General features: G+C 36.0%; 1 protein-coding gene and 2 pseudogenes across 1 annotated transcript; all 3 read left to right on the top strand.

Annotated features, from left to right (window-relative positions):
* The first annotated feature begins 2,323 nt into the window (after window positions 1-2,323).
* Window positions 2,324-3,263, top strand: LOC116468202 (olfactory receptor 5B17-like). Its single transcript, XM_032151801.1, is given in 2 exon segments — window positions 2,324-2,722; window positions 2,724-3,263. Coding segments are annotated over 2 exon segments (939 nt in total).
* A 3,617-nt stretch (window positions 3,264-6,880) lies between these two features.
* LOC116467861 (olfactory receptor 5B2-like) lies at window positions 6,881-12,477 on the top strand (annotated as a pseudogene).
* Window positions 12,478-16,694: 4,217 nt separating this feature from the next.
* Window positions 16,695-17,630, top strand: LOC116468201 (olfactory receptor 5B3-like; annotated as a pseudogene).
* Window positions 17,631-21,234: the final 3,604 nt, after the last annotated feature.

Here is a 21,234-nt window from a genome sequence, read left to right as displayed (position 1 = left end):
ATCATTTCCTCACAATCTCACTTTTCCATTACTTGCTAACCTAGAAAATCTGACATTGCAGTGATTAAAGGCACAGAAATTGGAATAGGTTAGACATGGGTTTGAATCTTGAATTTATCTTACTGAGTGTAGAATATGAGGAAGGTACAAAACTCCTCTAATCTCCCAATATTTAACAGCAAATGGGGTTATATATCTGTGTGTATAAATACTCTCTCTCTCTCTCTCCATGCTCTGATATGTATGTCTGTCAATCTATCATCTGTCTATCATTCATGAATCAAACTGGATCATAAGTACAAAGGTTAAGCTGCTAGTAACTTTAGAAGATCTGATTCATATAATTAAGGTATTCCAGATATGTGAACTTGAGAATTTAATACTTTCTCTGCTCCTCTGGTGATCCATATATACAAATAGGAAGTTGTTTATGTGATCTGTGAAGATGTCTCAACCATTTCTGATTCTAGAGATAATTTACCTATGATATATAATGTTCACACTCATTATGGCAGCCTTAATAATGTTCCCCAAAGGTGGTCATATCTTAACTCCTCAAACCCATAAACATGTGGCCTTATGTGATTATTTAAAAACTGCATGGTGATTAAATTAACGTGTTGAGATAGTAGGATTATCCTAGATTATCCAGGTGGGTACAGTGAGAACCTTTTAGTCGTCATAGAACATAGTAAATTTTTAAAGAAAAACAATAAAAATTATAGCTCATATAATTATGTAGGTAGTTTTTTGGCAAACAAATAATTTGAATTCTAGAAGTGTCAATTGATGTGTACTGGGGGCAGGAGAAAAATGATAGACAATCAATAGTAGTTATCAGGAAATGAATGTCCTTGCGACAGATTCAAATTCAAATAAAAAGATTTGTGCATAAACACATCTGCAGCCTAGAGTCAGCCCCCGAGACTACGAACCTCCAACCCTCAATATCTGATATCCTGCTAAGTGTTGAGAGTAATGACAGGAAGAATGTGTCTAAGATAAAAGTGGACTGTTTCAATACAAGGTAAAATGTAGTTTGAAAGGGAGAAATTAAACACAACAGGACTTGAAGATCCCTGGGTTCTCATGCCAGTCATTCATCTGGCAAAGAATGGATACAGTGAGAAATGCTGAAGGAAACAAAAGACTGGACATAGTGTGTAAGAAAACACAGATCAGACAGAGTAAAGCTGCCAACTTCAAAACCCACCCACACCTTGAATGCTGTGTGTCACCTCTACCTTTCCTACACCAACATAGACACCATCATTCCATCCTAATAATAATATTATAGCTAGCACTCATCAGGACTGTGCTGAGTGCCCACATTATGCCAACTGCTGAGCATTATCTCATTTAACTCTCAAAATAATCTCTTGACATAAGTCCTAATATCATCCTCATTTTACTAATGGAAAAAATGAGATTCAAGGAAGTTAGATTAAGACAAGTGTCTCCCAAGTAGTAAATGTTAGGGCTTATTAGTTAATACAAATCTACCTCTTCTTAGAGCCCTGGATTTTATACCCAATGTTATATCTTCTCTGCAGAATTGGCTTTGTTGGTTGCACATGACATTAATGCTGCATTTATTCCACTTCATCTACTATGCATTTATTTGTGCATTGCTCTACTATGCAACTTCATATGTTAAGCTTGGTATAATAGAGAGAATGAGTAAATATAAATTGATTAACATTTAAAATAATTCAAATTCATTAAAAGAATTTTAATTCTTTTAATTTAGGACAGGAACCACCTGATTGTGTCTAAAGCTTGGTTCTATCTACTAGTGCTTGTGTAATCTTGAATAAATTATTCAAACCCTTTTTTTACCAAGATACTTCATGTATAAATTGGTAATAATAACTAATTAAATAATAGGATTAATGAGAGAATTCTATGAGGATGTACATATAAAGCATCTGGCACAGGACAACTATAAGTGTGTTTAAGATGTTAGATTCAAAAAACATATTATTTGGGAGATAGATTCATTTCAGGCATGTGACGTTGGACAACTCATTATCCCCTTCCTATGACTCCATTTACACAGACACAAAATTAAGAAGCTGGAAAGATGATCCACGAAGTCTATTACTTTTTTTCTTCAAAAGTCTATTACTGTAGAGATAAGTTATCCACTAAATTGTGTTTTCATATCCATAATTTTGATCTAGGAAATATAGAAAACAAATCATTGCTATAATAAAATAACACATACATTTCAGTTTTGCGCAACTCTGTTTTGTTCATCACAGGGTTTTTCCTTTTTATCTCTCCTTGCTACAGAGTATCTTGTGGTTCTAAAATAACATCCATGGAGAATAATACAGAGGTGAGTGAATTCATCCTGCTTGGTCTAACCAATGCCCCAGAACTACAGCTTCACCTCTTTATCATGTTTACCCTCATCTACCTCATCATTCTGACTGGGAACCTGGGGATGATCATATTAATCCTGCTGGACTCTCATCTCCACACTCCCATGTACTTTTTTCTCAGTAACCTGTCTCTGGTGGACATTGGTTACTCCTCAGCTGTCACTCCAAAGGTTTTAACTGGGTTGCTTATAGAAGACAAAGCCATCTCCTACAGTGCTTGTGCTGCTCAGATGTTCTTTTTTGCAGTCTTTGCCACTGTGGAAAATTACCTCTTGTCCTCAATGGCCTATTACCGCTACGCAGCAGTGTGTAACCCCCTACATTATACCACCACCAATGACAACAAGTGTGTGTGCTTGTCTGGCTATAGGCTGTTATGTCATTGGTTTTCTGAATGCTTCTATCCAAATTGGAGACACATTTCACCTCTCTTTCTGCATGTCCAATGTGATTCATCACTTTTTCTGTGACAAACCAGCAGTCATTACCTGCTCTGAGAAACACATTAGTGAGCTGATTCTTGTTCTTATATCAAGTTTTAATGTCTTTTTTGCACTTCTTGTTATCTTGATTTCCTATCTGTTCATATTGATCACCATTCTTAAGATGCACACAGGTAAGGGATACCAGAAGCCTTTATCCACCTGTGGTTCTCACCTCATTGCCATTTTCTTATTTCATATAACTGTCATCATCATGTATGTACAGCCAAGTTCCAGTCATTCCATGGACACAGACAAAATTGCATCTGTGTTCTACACTATGATCATCCCCATGCTGAATCCTATGGTCTATACCCTGAGGAACAAAGATGTGAAGAATGCATTCATGAAGGTTGTTGAGAAGGCAAAATGTTCTCTAGATTCAGTCTTTTAATGATGCAAAATCATCACAAAGTTATTTTATCTCTCTTAGATCTACTTTATACAATAACTCAAATGTTAAAATGCTATATGGTATATAGAATGTAAAATTTCATCTAATATTATTTCTGTCTTTAGTTGAGAAACAGTTCCAAGTATCCACAAGTTAGAAAAATAAGATGATAATTTCTCATGGAGTTTAATGAAATATGTGTTGTCTCTTGTCATATTTTAGCCAACTATAAGTCATTACTGTTTCTTAATAAACTAATATTTTAGGCATTAATAATTTTAGGTATTTGGTAGAGCTTGTTCATATGACAATTTATAAATGGAAAATAACTATATTAGAATAATAATATATTAGAATTAAAAGGCAGAGATAATTCTTTTTTTAACCTTAGCCTACGACTATCAAAGACATCTTGAACTGAGAGAAAGAAATAAAATAATGTCTGTTTGCTATTTAAAATATAAAATCATGACCTGGCGCAGTGGCTCATGCCTGTAATCCCAGCACTTTGAGAGGCCACGGCAGGTGGATCACTTGAGGTCAGGAGTTCAGAACCAGCCGAGACAACATGATGAAACCCTGTCTCAACGAAAAATACAAACAAATTAGCCAGACATGGTGGCGGACGTCTGTAGTCCCAGCTACTCAGGAGGCTGAGGCAGGAGAATCGCTTGAACCCAGGAGGCGGAAGTTGCAGTGAGCTGAGATTGTGCCATTGTACTCCAGCCTGGGCAACAGAGCGAGACTCCATCTCAGAAAACAAAAGATCACAAGTAATCCCCTAAAAATTATTAGAACTAAAAAATCAATTCAGTAAAGTGTCAGGGATACAATAACAACATGCCAGAATCAGTGGTATTTCTATATACTAGCAATAGGTAATCTAAAAATAAAATGAAGAAAATTCCATTTACAGAATCATCAAAAATAAGATGCACAGCAAAAACAATTACAAAAAGAAGTGCAATGCTTATATTCTTAAAACTGTAAAACCTACTTGAAAGATTTTAAATAAAATCTAAATAAAGGAAAACATTACTTGATTATGAACCAACATTGTACAGCTGGCCACATTCCCTAATTGATATTCAGATTAAATATGCTTCCTGTCAAATCCCAGCTGGCTTATTTGCAGAAATTGGTAAGCTTATCCTAAAATTCATAAGGAAATTTAAAAGCCCAGAATAATATTTTAAAAAGAGAACAAAGTTGGAGTACTCTCACGCCACAATTTCAAAAGTTACAACAAAAGCTATAGTAATCAGGATAGTATGGTAATGGCATTAAGAATAGACATATAGACTAATGGAATAGAATTGTGAACCCAGAAATAAACCCTTACATTTGTGATCAGTTGATACCCTATAAGGGGGCCCAAAGGACTCAAGGAGGGCATGTAGCCTTTTCAACAAATAGTCTTGGGATAATTGAATGTCTACACACAAAAGAATGAAGTTGGACCCCTGTCTTACATCATACACAAAATTAACTCAAAATGGACTACAAATCTAAATGTAAGAGCTAAAATTATATCACTCTTAGAGGAAAACAAAAGAGCTAATGGAAATAGCAAGGTACATTAGGTAATATTTTTAATGAAGAAAAATAAAGTAATCAAATTTCTGAGTTGCTGAGGGGGACAAAAATTTATTTATGTATGTATTTATTTATTTTTGTGATTTAAAAGTTTTCATTATTCTTTTGAAAAAACAAAAGCAAAACCCAATAGCCACCCACATGAGAGAGAAGCAACAGGGACCCTAGAGTCCATTTAATACAGTCCAATTTTTGGAAGAGATGTCCGAGTTTCAAAAATCTCATCAGAACCCTCCTCCAAACTCTCTCCTAACCCACATCACTTGGCAGGGGGTAGAGGGAATATCATGAGAAGAATGGGAATCAGCTGGCCACGGCTTGCTGAAGCATGTTTGTCTTTAGAAGCCTTCTGCAACTCTGAGGGGGAAATTCATCACACTAAATGCTTATGGCGGCAAAGAAGAAAGTCTCAAACCACTGATATAAGCTACCATCATTAAGTAACTGGAAAAAGAGAAGTAAATTAAGAGCAAACACTGAACAGATCAACCATAAAAAAAAGAACTGACAAACATATAGCAGAAATCAATAATTTAAAAAAACAAAACAAACGAAATAAAAATCTCTCTGGTGGGGGGAGTGGAAAGTAATAAAATTATAAATCCATAGCAAAAAATGACCAATATCAGAAATCAAGAGGGGGACACTACTGCAGATTAAAAGAAGGGGAAAATTATGTGGTTAAATCTGTGCTTTAAAATGTGACAAGTAAAATAAACAGATTTTTAAGAAACAAAATATCACAGCTCACTTGAGAAAAAAAATATGACTATACCTTCAGGGATCATTTCTACAGTTGGTTACTGGATACATTTCTCTAAATGTGTAGAGCACCGAGAGAAGAGGGACTGGGGGGAGCTGATCATAATTCCAAAAGACAAAATCCCAATACCATAATCCCAAATGTTGAAATCCCAAAAGATCAAAATCCCAGAAAAATAATTCTGGAAAAATAATTTTACCACTTTTAAAAAGATGTTTATTTATATTTTTTAAAGAGAGGGTTATTCAAGAAACCTTAAAAAGTGACAACATTTCATAGGCCACTTTACACACAAAAAAGCAGGCAATAGCCACACATTTTTGTGACTCAGGTATACTAATGACAATTGCATGGGTCTAACATAACAGATTCATATCCATAAAAATAGACCAAAGATGGAAATGTAAAAATACATATTACTTTGATTGGCAATTATGTGCACCCAGCTTTATAACTGCAGTCATCTGAAATATCATGAGGAACAACCTAAGTCTTCTGATGAGATAAATCAAAAACACAATGAGTCACCACTGCATAGGCTGCAATGACTCAAAAAGCCAACATCTCGAGAAATCTTATCTTTCACAAATGCAGATGTACAAAAAGGAAATCTCTTTATTTATTGAGGAAATTTTGACATTCTTATGTACACACACAATGCTTACACACAAAGTCAAAACTGTGATAATGCACTCTCATGGGGTCACATTCACAAAAAAAAATGCATAAAATGAATAAGAACTCTTGAAAAGTCCATACATGATTTATACCTCCAGTATTGGAAATGATGTGAAGATGAAGCTCATAGCACTTCAAATTGTAAAAATAATGCTGACAAGTTAAAATAGTGAAAAATAACTAAAAAGAACAAAAGAAAAAAAAACTAAGAAGAAAATTTGACGTGAAAAAGTGTATCACAGGGATAGATTATGGACAATTGCGTGGAAGACAGTGTGCAAGAGCTAGCCAATTTTTATCTTCATTAGCTGTATTTTGAAGTCTTGTATCACAATGAATAGCTGCTTTTCTTTTTCTTTTGGGCCATAGTTCTCCTCAGACCATATGTTCACATTCATTTTCTACTTGGCCTTGGTCTTTCTGAAATTCTTCTGTGATTCACTATATACTGACATGAGTATTTCCCATTTAGTTTTCCCACTTTCAGTTTAGAGATTTTGATCTTTGGGGATTTACACATTGGGTATTATGGCATTCAAGAGTTTGTATTTCGGGATTATGCTCCAAACCCAGTTGGAAGATGATGGATGAGAACTGTTTTGTTCTCAGCCTGTATTCCCACAAGGGCCTCATCATCTCTGGAGCCAATACTGATGTGGTGGTGTGGGACCCTGAAGGCACAAAGACCATCTCAGCCAGCACCTTGGTGCAGGGAGGAAATTTCAATCTCAATAAGAACATGTGCTACTACCGCATGCCTCTGCTCACCATCAAGCCTGGGGGTGCTGTGTATGAGAATGGCTTCTTCATGTGCACTGAGGGCACTGGACAAACTGTTTCCTGTGGTCATTCTCAGCTGAACCATAGAAAGAACACCTTAAACATTAAGGGAGTGACTGTACTCCCTACCTGAGGTATGTAGCTGTTGTGCATCCTGGGAAAGAAGAAATGGGAAGGCCATTGCCGGACATCCCTACTCAGCCTATTATTGACATGAAGGCACGAAGGACCTTCCTGAATTCATCTTCAGCCTCTCTGGTTCTCAGTTTGATGACCATGTTCTAAAATGAGTCTGGCTCAGATCCCCCCCACCTCACTCCATTCCTGCCCTCACCAAAGACAGGTGAAGTGACATTTGGTAAAGGCACTGAACTGTCCCCCAAGTGAGGGTAGTAGTGCACCTCTACCACCAGCACACACAGCCCCTCCAGCAGCAGCTACAGGGCGCAGGAGAGGCTGGACTGGACAACACACCATCTGAGGTGGGTGCACAGGTTCTGGAAGCCATCCCCATGACTGAAATGTGATTCACTGCCCTTCAAGTCAACTCCAATAGGCACTTTGATATGGGGTCCACCTTCTTGGTCCTTTCCTGACTTGGTCTCAACACCATTCTGGGGTCCAGGAAGCCCACATCATGCACACAGCCAAAAGCATAGAACCCTGACCAGCCCCTCTCCTCACACCTAACCCCATGTATAAGTCATACACTCACTTGAAATGCAAAACTATGTTCACACAAAAACCTGTATGTGGATGTTTATAACAGATTTTATTGTAATCAATGAAAACTAGATACATTACTATCTGAGTTATGTCCATACAATGGAATGCTGCTCAAGAATGAAAAAGGAAAAAAGTACTGATACTACAACAAAAATGGATGTATCTCATCTATGTATTTTGCTAAGTGAAAGTCCAACTCAAAGGCTAGATACTATAAGGTTCCATTTATGTGGCATTTCTTTAAAAAGGCAGGTTACAAGGACAAAAATCAATGGTTGCCAGGAGTTGGGAGTGGCAAGAGGATTTGACTATAAAAGATCAGAAAGGAATTTGGGAGTATGATACAATTGCTGTTTTTTTGTTTTAATCTGGATTGTGGTAGTGGCTATGTGATCATGTTTTTTGCCCCAAATCGCAAAAAAGTATACTATATTTTCTGCATATAAATTATGCCTTAATTTTTTTAAAAAAGATAACAAATAATGCAAATACATCTATGTGCTGGCTCAGAAAAACAAGACAGGTATTCATGGGTAGTTTAATTGCTTCTTCTATGAATAAGTGGAATAAGGACCTGTTGCTTCCATAAGGAAAGCTGTTCCCCTGAGATTCTCATGTGTCTAAAACCCTCCCCTGGGCCCTATTCATTGGCTCCTAAAATGCCAATATGATATTGCTTGACCTCATTTTGAAAGGAACAGGCTGTTTGCAGTGATCTTTTCATCATGTATTTACTTATCTGAATGTGAATAGTTGTTAGTACACATGTTTGTCTTCCTGTGAAGGAAAGATTTTTCTGAGTCTGCAACCATTGACAGGGAAAACATCCCAGGATACAAATTATATTGAATTCGGTTAATATGAAAACCCTTTACTGAGTTGTTTTTTAGACCGTCCCTCATTTGCTTTTCACAGCCAATGCACAATTCTGCATAATTCTGTGAGACATGCATAAGTCTTAATAATAACATAATAATCATCATATGTCTATTTCACAAATGAGGAAACTGAGGCTGACACAGGGTAAGTGACAATTCCAAGAACACTCTTTGACGTATTCAAGAGAAAGCATCTCTAATAGAATTCGTACATTCTCTCCTGGCAGTTTCAGGTCAATGAATCAAAATTCAAGGTTGCCAGCACCTTTTCTCAAGGAGCAAGGTAAGCTTCTGTATTCCATACACATTTTTAGTGAGATGTGAACTACATCTAAAACAGTAGGGAAGATGCATCTACCATGATCTATTTCAGCTGAAAATAAGATGTCATGAATGTTTTTCTGAAATAGTTGGACTAGAGTCTCAGTGACAAAAATACTTCTTTCAGTAGGAAGTACACAGATATTCATGAAACACCACATCATGTGCCTGAAAGAATGAGCAAAAACATTAGATAGATGGTGCTGTGATTGAGTAGTGGTCATTCCAACCTAGTTATTAGCTGTTGATCATTGTAGGAAAATCAAAACAGACGTTTGAATTAACCATTCTTTAGATTCCCAGTGAGTCCTCACAAAATTACTTAAATTTATACTGCATTTTAGTTTTCCTTACACCATAATCTCACCCTTTTCTTTATGTCTAGAAGAGCTGACAATGTGGCGATTCAAAGTGCAGGTTGCAAAATCAGTCATACCTACCTTTGAAACTTGAATCTACTTCATAGTACATATGTAATTTTAGGAAGTAGTATAATTCCTCAAATAGTTTCCTAACCTGTAAAATATAGATAATAGTACTGATATATAATGTTGTTATGAATATTAAGTGAAATATATCAATATTTTAATCTATAATTCTCTCTTTTTTTTTTTTGAAACGGAGTCTCACTCTGTTGCCCAGGCTGGAGTGCAGTGGTGCAATCTTGGCTCACTGTAAGCTCCACCTCCCAGGTTCATGCCATTCTCCTTCCTCAGCCTCCCGAGTAGCTGGGACTACAGGTGCCCGCCACCACTCCCAGCTAATTTTTTGTGTTTTTAGTAGAGACGAGGTTTCACCGTGTTAGCCAGGATGGTATCGATCCCTTGACCTTGTGATCTGCCCACCTCGGCCTCCCAAAGTGCTGGGATTACAGGCGTAAGCCACCATGCCTGGCCTAAATCTATAATTCTCTTATAAGTGTTCATAGAATAGAACATGTGTTATAAAAAATTATAGATTATACTATACTATTTGGAAATTGGCAAACACAAATCCTTTCAGGGACCAGGAATGTCAAATGAAGTTGCATAGTGGCTAGGATGAAGATGGTAGAGAAGACTAGTTACAGAAAATGGATGTCCTTTTGAAGAATCCAAATTCAAATTTAAAAAAACAAAAAACATGGGGTTTACCGTGAGCACTTATCTGCCAGCTAGAATAAAATCACCAGTCTATAAATTTTCAACCCCTCAAATCTATAGTTTATCTAAGGAATGCAAGTAGAAAGAGTAGAAAGGTGTTTTGGGAAAGCACACATTTCAAAATATGGAATGGAGGGAAAGTTAAGCAAAAATAGGCAGAAGGTACCTGGGCTCCTAGGTGGCATGGCTGACAGACAATGAAAAACACAGAGAAGACTGAATGAACCTACCGTATGAGGAAAAGTAAATACAACAGCGAGACCCCCAGGCTTCCTATTCACCCACACCTGAAAGTCCTGCATATCACACCCAGCTTTCCCAAACCAAAATGAAGATCATCATTACATCCTAATGATATTATCATAGCAAGCACTCAAAAGATTGTGTGAGTGAAGATTAAAGCTTCAAAACACCCACATCGTGCTCACTGGTTTTTATGCATTATTTCATTTAACTCTTACAATAATTTGTTTTGTTAGATCCCACCACTGGCTTCATCTTACAGATAGAGAAAATGAGGTTCAAAGAAGTTATGTTAGTGTCAATGTCTTCCAGTAGTAAATAGTAGGGCTGTTACTTGAATGTATATACCCCTCTTCTGAGAGCCCAAACTCTAACACTCAATGCCATACCTTCTCATTAGAATTGCTTTTGTTGGTTGCATAGGTCTCTACTACTGTTGCACTATTATCCCACCACACCTAATTTACATATATTACTTCACTAGGCACCCTAAGCATGGGCTAATAGACACAATAAGTAAATGCGAATTGAGTTCAAATAAATTCAATTTAATTTCAGATAAGAGCATAGGTCTTGAGAATCACTCTGCCCAGGTTCAAAAGTTGCTCTGTCAGTTGATACTCATGTAAATTTGCAAAAAATACTCAATCTTTTAACCAGCTGATTAACAGGATTGAACATACTAAGCATGTGGTGTGTGTGCATGTGTGTGTGTGTGTATATGCTTGGAATGAGTGCTATAAATGTTAACTATTTATACACTCAGGTGATGTGATTTGGGAGATGTGTTTGTTGCAAATATGTGACCTTCGAGAAATCATAGCCTTTTTCTGCACCGCTACACCTCTGTTTGTTCATTTACAAAAGTAGAAATTTGTGCATGTGATGTGAGGATACTTCATTTCAACAGTCTGTGACCACATAAATAATTTATCTGCCAAATGTTTTGTTTTGCTCAAATTAATGCTTTAGAATAAAAAATCATGAAGAAAAAATTATGGCCTTAATGAAATGATGAAATAACAGAATATATGTGTATGTGTGTGTGCATGCTCATGAACACAAACTCTTTACATTATAAGTGCAATGTCTTTTATATTTACCAACTCTTCCTTTTTTTCTTATTACAGTAGAGAATTTTTTAATTCACATGTAAAATAACTCAAAGGTTACTGATATCATCCTGGTAGGTCTAACCAATGCCACAGAACTGCAGATCCCCCTCTTTATCTTGTTCATCCTCATCCACCTCCTCACTCTGACTAGGAACCTAGAGATCATACTGTTGATCCTGCTGGACTCTTGTCTCCAACTCCCATGTACTTTTTCCTCAGTAACCTGTCTCTGCTTGGATATTTATCAACTGTCACTCCCAGGGTCATGGCTAGGTTCCTTAGAGGGTAGGAGGCTAAGTTCCTCCTACGATGCTTGTGCTGCTCAGATGTTCTTTTTTGTAGCCTTGGCCATGGTGGAAAATATTGCTGGTGACATCAATGGCCTATGAGCACTATACAGCAGTGTGCAAACCCCTACACTACACTACCACCATGATAGCCAGTGTATGTGCTCATCTGGTCATACACTCCTATGTCTGTGGCTTTCTAAATGCCTCCTTCTGCATTGGGGACATATTCAGTCTCTCTTTCTGTAAGTCCAATCTTGTCCATCACCTTTTCTGTGATGTTCCATCATTCATGGCTGTGTCTTGCTCTGGTAAACACATTAGCAAGAAGATTCTGGTTTTTATGTCAAGCTTCAATGTCTTTTTGGCTCTTCTAGTTATCTTGACCTCCTACCTGTTCATATTCATCACCATCTTGAAGATGCACTCAGCTCAGGGACACTTAAAAGCTTTGTCCACCTGTGCCTCTCACCTCATTGCAGTCTCCATCTTCTACGGGACTACTATCTTCATGCACTTACAGCCTAGCTCCAGCCATTCCATGGACACAGATGAAATGGCATCCTTGTTCTATGCTGTGTTCATCCCCATGCTGAACCTTGTGTTCTACAGCCTGAGGAGCAAAGAAGTCAAGAACGCATTCAAAAAGGCGGTTGAGAAGGCAAAATTGTTCCTAGAACTGTGATTTAATGTGGTAGGGTACACAATAACCCAGTTTCATTCTTTTCAGAACTTGCCCATGAAATTAATCAAATTGCATTTTCACAAGGCATTTAAATTCATGTTGTGATAGCCTTACTTCTTCAAAAGGTGATAGCCTTACCTTTCTTTTTACCTGCCTAGTAAAAAGAAAGTATTTCCAGAATGTATTACATGAATGAAAATAGTGCTGGAAAAGCGTAAGAACATTTGGGTCCTTTTTGTCAAAACCTTTCTAATGGCAGTTGATTTGTTTCCTTGTCCCATTGCATTTTTTCTATCACCCATCAATGTAAACATATGTACCTAACAGGGGCACAAACAAGCTCATGAGCAGAAGCAAATGTATATGAGAAATTTGTCAGAGGTGAATGGGATCTGACTAGTTTTTAATAAAAAGTATTTAAAATAGTTAATTGAAGTATTAGAATATTAGACCAAATTTATCTAATATTATTTATTTCTTTAGTCAAATTACTGTTCTAGGAAGTTAAATTGAAGAAAAAAATGTACATACTTGATATGGTTTGGCTTTATGTCCCCACCCAAATCTCATCGCGAGTTGTAATCCCCATAATCCCTGTGTGTCAAGGGAGAAACCTGGTGAGAAGTGATTGGATCAGGAGGTGGTTTCCCCCATGATGTTCTAACGATAGTGAGTGAGTTCCCACGAGGTCTGATGATTTTATAAGAGGCTCTTACCCCTTCGCTCTCTCTTTCCTGCTGACATGTGAAGAAGTTATTTGCTTCCATAATTTGCATCTATAATTTGTCAATTAACAAAAACATACTACTACTGTTATAGGTAACAGTATGGATAGACCTCCAATATGTTTGTTATGCTAAATGAAAGGTGCCAGAACCAAAGATTACATATTCTAGGATTCTAGTTAAGTATATTCTTGCAAAAATAAAATTATGTACACAAAAAGATTGTGTTTGCCAGGTGCAGTGGGTGGGAGAATGGTTTGACAACCAAGAAGCTTGAGGTTATTTATTATGTGTGATCATGTTAATGGTTACATGAATATATAACCATTCATGTTATGAGCAAATTTTTAGAACTGTACTTTAAATATACACAAGTTAATGTTTGTAAAATATACATCAATTAAAAATGAAAAAGAGACTAATACAAACATATACGTGAACAGTCAAAATATCCTGCTTAATTCCCACAGGTAGTTAAATTGCTTCTTCCCTGGGAGAGTGGATGAGGAGCTATAGATGCCCTCATGAGGGACAGCACCAGAGAGTTCCATGTCTCCGTAATTCTCTGCTGGTTCATTAGCATTAGCCTCTGAAAGTCAACATGACTCCAGGTAACTTTATTTTAGAGAGACCAGGCTATGTGATGGGCCTCCTTGGTCATCATTTATTCGTCTGAATCTTAATACGTGTTAGTACAAACAGGTCTTCTTCTGCCATGAAGATTTATTATGAGGTTACTACCATAGTTAGGAAAAAAAAATACACACACACACCCCAAAATTAAAATTATATTAAGCAACAAAAATAACAACCACTTAGCAAGTTGTTTTGGAGGCCTTCGTTTATTTGCTGTTTACAAACATAATTATGTGTATTATATGGAAGATGTAATTTTATAATCTTTATTTTACAAATAGGGAGGATATAAATAACTCCTTAAGGACATAGAAAGAAGGAAGGATAGAATCCTGACCTGAATGTGTATTAGTGTCTTTCCTCCATCTTTCCCTGCCTTAGAGTCCTTAAAATCTCTTGAAGAGGAGGTTCTAAGTCTAAGAGTCCTTAGAACCTCTTGAAGAACCTAACTGCAAGAGACTTTCTCAAACAATATTTACGTTATTTCATGGAAGAATTTTTGATTTCAAACACACTATTCAGGAATGGCTGTCCCTTGTTTTCAAGGAATGAGATAAGCTTCTATATTCAATGTATACTTTTAGTAAAAAATTTAATTCCTGCAAAAATAGTGGGGCAGATATAACATACTATGAGTTATTCAAGCACAGAAATATAGATTTTGAACATTTTTCTAAAACACTGAGGTGAAGCTAGGGTATAAATATTAAAATTCCATCAATAGAGAGTTTGGTGATACTTATAAAACATCCTAAGGCTGCTTTCTAAAAATATTAACAAAAAATCATATAGGTGATGTTCTGATTGAATAGATAGTAATTTCAATTTGTTCACTATCCATTGGCTTCTCATTGGAGATTAAATAAATAGTATATAATGAAATGATCCTACTTTGAACTACAAAAGAACCTAAGTGAATTAGCAATATCTGAACTTCTTTTTAACATTTTTCCTATAATCCCATAATCTCATCCTTATTATTATTAGCATATCTAAACATGTTGAGAGTGATGTGGCTAAAAGAACAGGCTTTTGATTATGATAAAACTGGATTTAAATCTTGAATCTTAAATATTCCTTATACTAGGTGTAGAATTGTACAATATCACATAACTTCATGAATTATCAATTGCCTTGTTGACAACTAAGAACAGGCTTGCAAACACAAACACAATCACACACACAGCTATGTATAAAGCTCTTATTCTACATTTTGGAACATAGTATATGCTAAAAGTGGGATGTGTGTTAAGATGGACAAACATAAAACCCTCCTGGGCTAGGGTTGTACATTGAAGTTGTAAAGGAATAAGAGGACAATAATAGGGAATAGAATTTAGCAAAGGATGGAAATGCTTCCAAAAGCTTTAAATTAAAATAAAAAAGACTTAAAATACCGTTCATACACTAGAACAGATTCAAATAAAAACATTTTAAAGGTAAACATAAACTTTCCACCAAAACACAACTGCAGGCTAAAGGTAATCCACAAACTATGAACTTTCAGCCATCAATATATGTGATTCAACTATAAGGATGACAGTAATGAGAAAAAGAAATTTTCAACTCAAGAAAATTGTGGATTCCAAGAAAAAAATATTAAACAAAAGAATGGCTCACATGGAATGAACAGAGCAGCCAATCATATGGGCAGAGCATGAACTAAGTGTAAATCACAGAGGGGGCACATAAAATCTCATGAACCTGGTGTGTGGGGAAAAAAAAGCAAAATAAAGTGGGATAGTTAAGACTTCAAGCATTATCCATACTTGAAGCTCTACATGTTGCCACCTATCTTCTCAAACCACATAAAGGCAATCATTTCATTCCAATAATAGAAGCGCAACCAGCACTCATCAGGCTGTGCTAAACAATCAGCATTTTACTCATTGACTTTTTTTAATGCACTCTCTCATTTAATTCTCCAAATAATACCTTGGGGTAGGCCTCATTACCACCTTTTTTATGTAGTTGAAGAAATTCTTGTTCAAGTAGTTAGGTTAGGACCAGTGATTCCCAGGTTGTACATGTAGAAATGACATGCACCTCTTCCCAGAGCCCAAGCTCCATACATAGTGCTATGCCCTCCAGTCCCTCAGCATCACCTCTGTGGTTTACACATTCTTCTACTGCCCCAGTTATCTCACCACATCTACTATGCATGTATCTTTCAGTTAATTCACTGTGAAATCACAAACAGTGATTGAAAAATAGAGAAATAATAGAGAAAATGAACAATTCTAAATTGAGTTAAATTCAGTTTTATTTAAATGTAATTTCATCAATCAAATTTGGTAACAATTCTGTCTGGAGTCAAAGCTTTGCCTGCCAATGAATAATTCTGTAAACATGAATAAAATACTTAACCTCTGGTGCCTCACAATCTAAATGAAAGTAACAACTATTCAATTTTATAAATTTATTGAGAAGAATCAAGGAATATAAACGTAAAAGTATCTAGCTGTGGGCATATTGGCAATGTAGAAGTCTATGAATTTATTAGACTAGGAAAAGTTGAACTGGCTGATTTATTAATTCCAGAATTATCATGTTGGATAATTCACAAATTTTTCCAAATCTCAGTTTGTAAATATATAAAAATTAAAAACTGGAGAGATGATCTGTGTGGATCCTTCAGTCAACAGTCTAGGGCTCTATTGATAATTAATCCACTAAATCTTGCTGTTAAGTTCATGCTTTCATTATGGAAAATCATGAAACACATATTATTGCTATAATGAAATAGTACATAATGTACATAAACATTTTATTTTCACTGCAATCTCTACTGCCTTTAATACTCTGTTCCTTTATTTCTCATTCATATAGGGTGTCTCCTGATTCCAAATAACACTGATGTAGAACAGTACAGAAGTGTCACAGTTCATCTTCCTAGGACTAAGCAATGTCCCAGAATTGCAGGTCCCCTTCTTTATCATGTTTGTTCTCATCTATCTCATCAATGTAGTTGGAAACTTGGGGATGATCATTTCAATTCTCCGGTACTCTCGACTCCACAATCCAGTGTACTTCTTCCTCAGTAATCTGTCTCTGGTAGACTTTTTTTACTCTTGAGTTGTCACTCCAGAAGTCACGACTGGGCTCCTTAGAGAAGACAAAATCATTTCCTACATTGTGTGGGCTGCTCAGACATTCTTTTCTGATCCCTTTGCCAGTGTGATAAATTTACTATTGGCCTTAATGACCTCTGACCACTATGCAGCAGTGTGCAAACCCCTGCATTATATCACCACCATGATGACAAGTGTATGTGCATGCCTGGCCATAGGTTGATATGTCAGTGGTTCCCTGAATGCCTCCATTCACACTGAGGAAACATTCAGTCTCCCTTTCTGTATGTCCAGTGTAGTCCATCACTTATTCTCTGAGGTTCCAGCAGTCATGGCTCTGTCTTGCTCTGATAGACATGTGAATGAAGTGGCTCCTGTTTATGTAACCAGCTTCAATATCCTCTTGGCCCTTCTAGTTATCTTGATATCCTACTTATTTATATTTATCACCATCCTAAAGATGCACTCAACTGCAGGATACCAGAAGGCTTTGGCCACTTGTGCCTCCCACCTCACTGCAGTTGCCATCTTCTATGGGACTATTATCTTCATGTATATACAGCCCAGCTCCAGTCATTCCACTGACACAGACAAAATTGCAGCTGTGTTTTACACTACTGTCTTCCCCATGCTGAACCCTGTGGTCCAAAGACTGAAGAATAAGATGAAGAGTACATTCAAGAAAATTGTTGAGAAGGTAAAATTGTCTCTAGGATGGTGAGTTTAACATTTCAGGATGCTTAATATCTAGTTTCATTCCTTTCTGAAATTCTCCAGGCACCTCATGACATTTTAAGGCCCACACTCCAGTTAATTTCTAGAAATTATATCCTTACCTCTTCAAAAGTCTGTTGTCTAGAAAAGGGAAATATAATGATTAGAAATGTAATACCTGAATAAAAATGGCATAAGGAAAGCATAAAGTGATGTAGTTCAAAAAATGCATTAGGAAGACTTAATTTATTCACTCTTTATATGCATTTTCTCTATCATATGACACAAGTAACATACATGTAAAAACTGGTGACAAACCCATGAACAGAAACGCATACATGTGACTCCTATGGGCACATACACATGGGAGTGAAAAATTATCCAGTGGTAAAGGGAATGTGGCTAGGGTCTTACTAAAAATAATTTAGTTAATACATAGCTAAAGCACTTTAAATGATTAATATTTCTGTCTTTAAATTATTTTGTAGAACATGCATTTTTATATTACATTTTCTTTACATAAAAGACAAAAAGTTTTATTTTTTCTTTATTTTTTTTCAACTTTTATTTAAGATTCAGGGAGTACATGTGCAAGTTTGTTAAATGGGTATATTTTGTGATGTTTAGGTTTGGAGTACAGAAGATCCTGCCACTCAGATACTGAGCATAGTACCCAAGAGTTAGTCTATCAGCCCTTGCGTCCCTTCCTCTAGTAGTCTTCAGTGTCTGTTGTTTCCATCTTTATGTCCATGAGTACCCAATGTTCAGCTCCCACTTGTAAATGAGAATGTGTGGTATTTGGTTTTATATTCCTGCATTAATGTGCTTAAGATAGTGGCCTCCAGCTGCATCCATGTCGCTGCAAAGGATATGATTTCACTATTTGTTATGGCTGCGTAGTATTTCATGGTGTTTATGTACCACATTTTCTTTATCCAATCACCATTGATGGGCACCTTGGTTGATTCCATCTCTTTGTTATTGTGAATACTGCTGCAATGAACATATGAGTATATGTGTCATATTGGTAGAACAATTTGCTTTCTTTTGGATATATACCCAGTAATGGGACTGCTGGGTTGAATGATAGCCCTGTTTTAAGTTGTTCGAAAAATTTCCAAACTGCTTTCCACGGTGGCTGCACTAATTTACATTCTCACCAACAACATATAAATGTCCCCTTTGCTCCACAACCTCACCAACATCTGTTCTTTTTTGATTTCTTATTAACAGCCATTCTGCCTGATGTGAGAAAGTATCTCAATGTGGTTTTGATCTGCATTTCTCTAATGATTAGTGATGTTAAGCATTTTTTCATGTTTGTTGGTAGTTTGTATGTCTTCTTTTGAAAAGTGTTTTTTCTTCATTTTTAAATGGGATTATTTATGTTTTACTTGTTTAATTGTTTAAGTTGCTTATACATTCTGGATATTCAACCTCTGTCAGATGCATAATTAGCAAATATTTCCCTCCATTCTGTAGATTGTCTGTTTTTAATCTATTGATAGTTTCTTTTGCTCTGTAAAATCTCTTTAGTTTGATAGTCTCTTTTGCTGTACAAAGGTTCTTTGGTTTAACTAGGTCTCATTTGCCAAATTTTGGTTTTGTTGCAATTGTTTTTGAGGCCTTATTCATAAATTCTTTTCCAAGGCCAATGCCCAGAATGATGTTTTCTTCCAGGATTCTTATAGTTTGAGGTCTTACATTTAAGTCTTTAATCCATTTTTAGTTAAATTTTGCATATAGTAAAATTAGGGGTCCAATTTCATTCTTCCAGTTTCATTCTTCTGCATATGGCTAGCCAGGTATCCCAGCAGCATTTATTGAATAAGGAGTCCTTTCTTCATTGCTTATTTTTGTTGATTTTGTTGAAGATAAGATGGCTGTAGTGAGTAGCTTTCTTTCTGGATTTCCTATTGTGTTCCATTGGTCTATGTGTCTGTTTCTGTACCATGCTGTTTTGGTTATTGTAGCCCTATAGTATAGTTTAAAGTTGGGAAATATGAAGCCTCTGGCTTCGTTGTTTTTTTTTTTTTTTGGATTGCTTTCACTATTCAAGCTCTTTTTTGGCTCCAATGAATTTAAGAATAGTTTTTTCTAGTTCTGTGAAAAATGATGTTGGTAGTTTGATAGGAATAGCATTGAATCTGCAGATTGCAATATTGATTCTTCTAATCCATGAGCATGGATTTTTTTTCTACTTGTTTCCCTGATGAACATGGACACAAAAATCCTCAACAAAATACTATCAAACTGAATCCAACAGTTCATCAAAAAATTATTTCACCATAATCAAGTAGGCTTTACTCCTGGAATGCAAGGTTGTTTCAATATATGCAAGTCAATAAATGTGATTCACCACAAAAGCAGAATTAAAAACAGAAACCGTATGATTAATTTAATAGATAGAAAAAAAGATTTGTATAAAATCCAACATCCCTTCGTGATAAAAATCCTGAACAAACTAGGCATTGAATGAATATACCTGAAAATAATAAAAGCCATCTATGACATACCCAGAGTCAACATTATACTGAACAAGCAAAAACACGAAGCATCCCCCTTGATAACTAGAACAAGAAAAGGATGTCCACTGTCACCACTCTTACTCAACATAGTATTGGAAGTTCTAGCTGGAGCAATCAGGCAAGAGAAAGAACTAAAAGACATCCAAATAGAACAAGAAGTCAGTAAACTGTCTTTTTTCCAAGTTGATATGATTCTATAGCTATAAAACCCTAAAGATTCCACCAAAAGGTCCTGCAACTGATTAATGACTTCAGTAAAGTTTCTGAATATAAAAATCAATCTACAAAAATCAGTAGTATTTCTATACACTAATAATGTTCAAGCTCAGAGCCAAATCAAGAATACATCCCATTTACAATAACAAAAACAAAAGATACCTAGTAATATATCTAACCAAGGAAGTAAAAGATGTCTACAGGAAGAACTACAAAGCACTGCTCAAATAAATCATAGATGACACGTTACACTTTTCAAAAGGATAAAATTGCCAGAGGATAATAAAAATTAAGGGAAAATATAGGCATTTTCAATTTATCCATACATGACTACCAACATTCACTCTATTTATCGCCAGAGATAATAATTTTCTACATGTTTTCTCTCTGCAAGGGCTTTGAAATAGTTACTCATTAATTTTTAATTTAGTTGAGATACATCATCTCCTGTCAATTCTCCAGTGTTTTGTCTCTATCCATTCACATTACCCTCCTTGATATTTCTGCACATCCCCAAACATGCTCCTGCCTCAGGACATTTGCACTTGCGGTTCCCTCTGTATGGAAATTTTTCTTCCTCCACTCAGGCCTTTGCTCAAATAAATGTTAACAAATCATGGAAGCCTTCCCTTTATATAAGTCCCTCTCCCCTCACCATGTGTACTATCCTGTCACCCTGCATTATTCTTCATAGTCCTTAACACTCCCTACTGTATGTTTATTTGATCACTTTTCATTTATCATCCCCGATTAGAACTTAAACTTCTTAAGAGCAGTGACTTTTGTTTTGTTTGCATGATCCTGCTCAGTACCTAAATAGATACCTCTTTCATTGTAGATTCTCTCTAATTATTTGTTAAGTGAATG

This window comes from Hylobates moloch, unplaced genomic scaffold (genome assembly GCF_009828535.3).
Source record: "Hylobates moloch isolate HMO894 unplaced genomic scaffold, HMol_V3 SCAFFOLD_5, whole genome shotgun sequence".
In the NCBI taxonomy this organism is placed as follows: domain Eukaryota; kingdom Metazoa; phylum Chordata; class Mammalia; order Primates; family Hylobatidae; genus Hylobates; species Hylobates moloch.
Note: the sequence above shows the minus strand (reverse complement) of the source record. Positions and strands in the feature narration are given on the sequence as shown.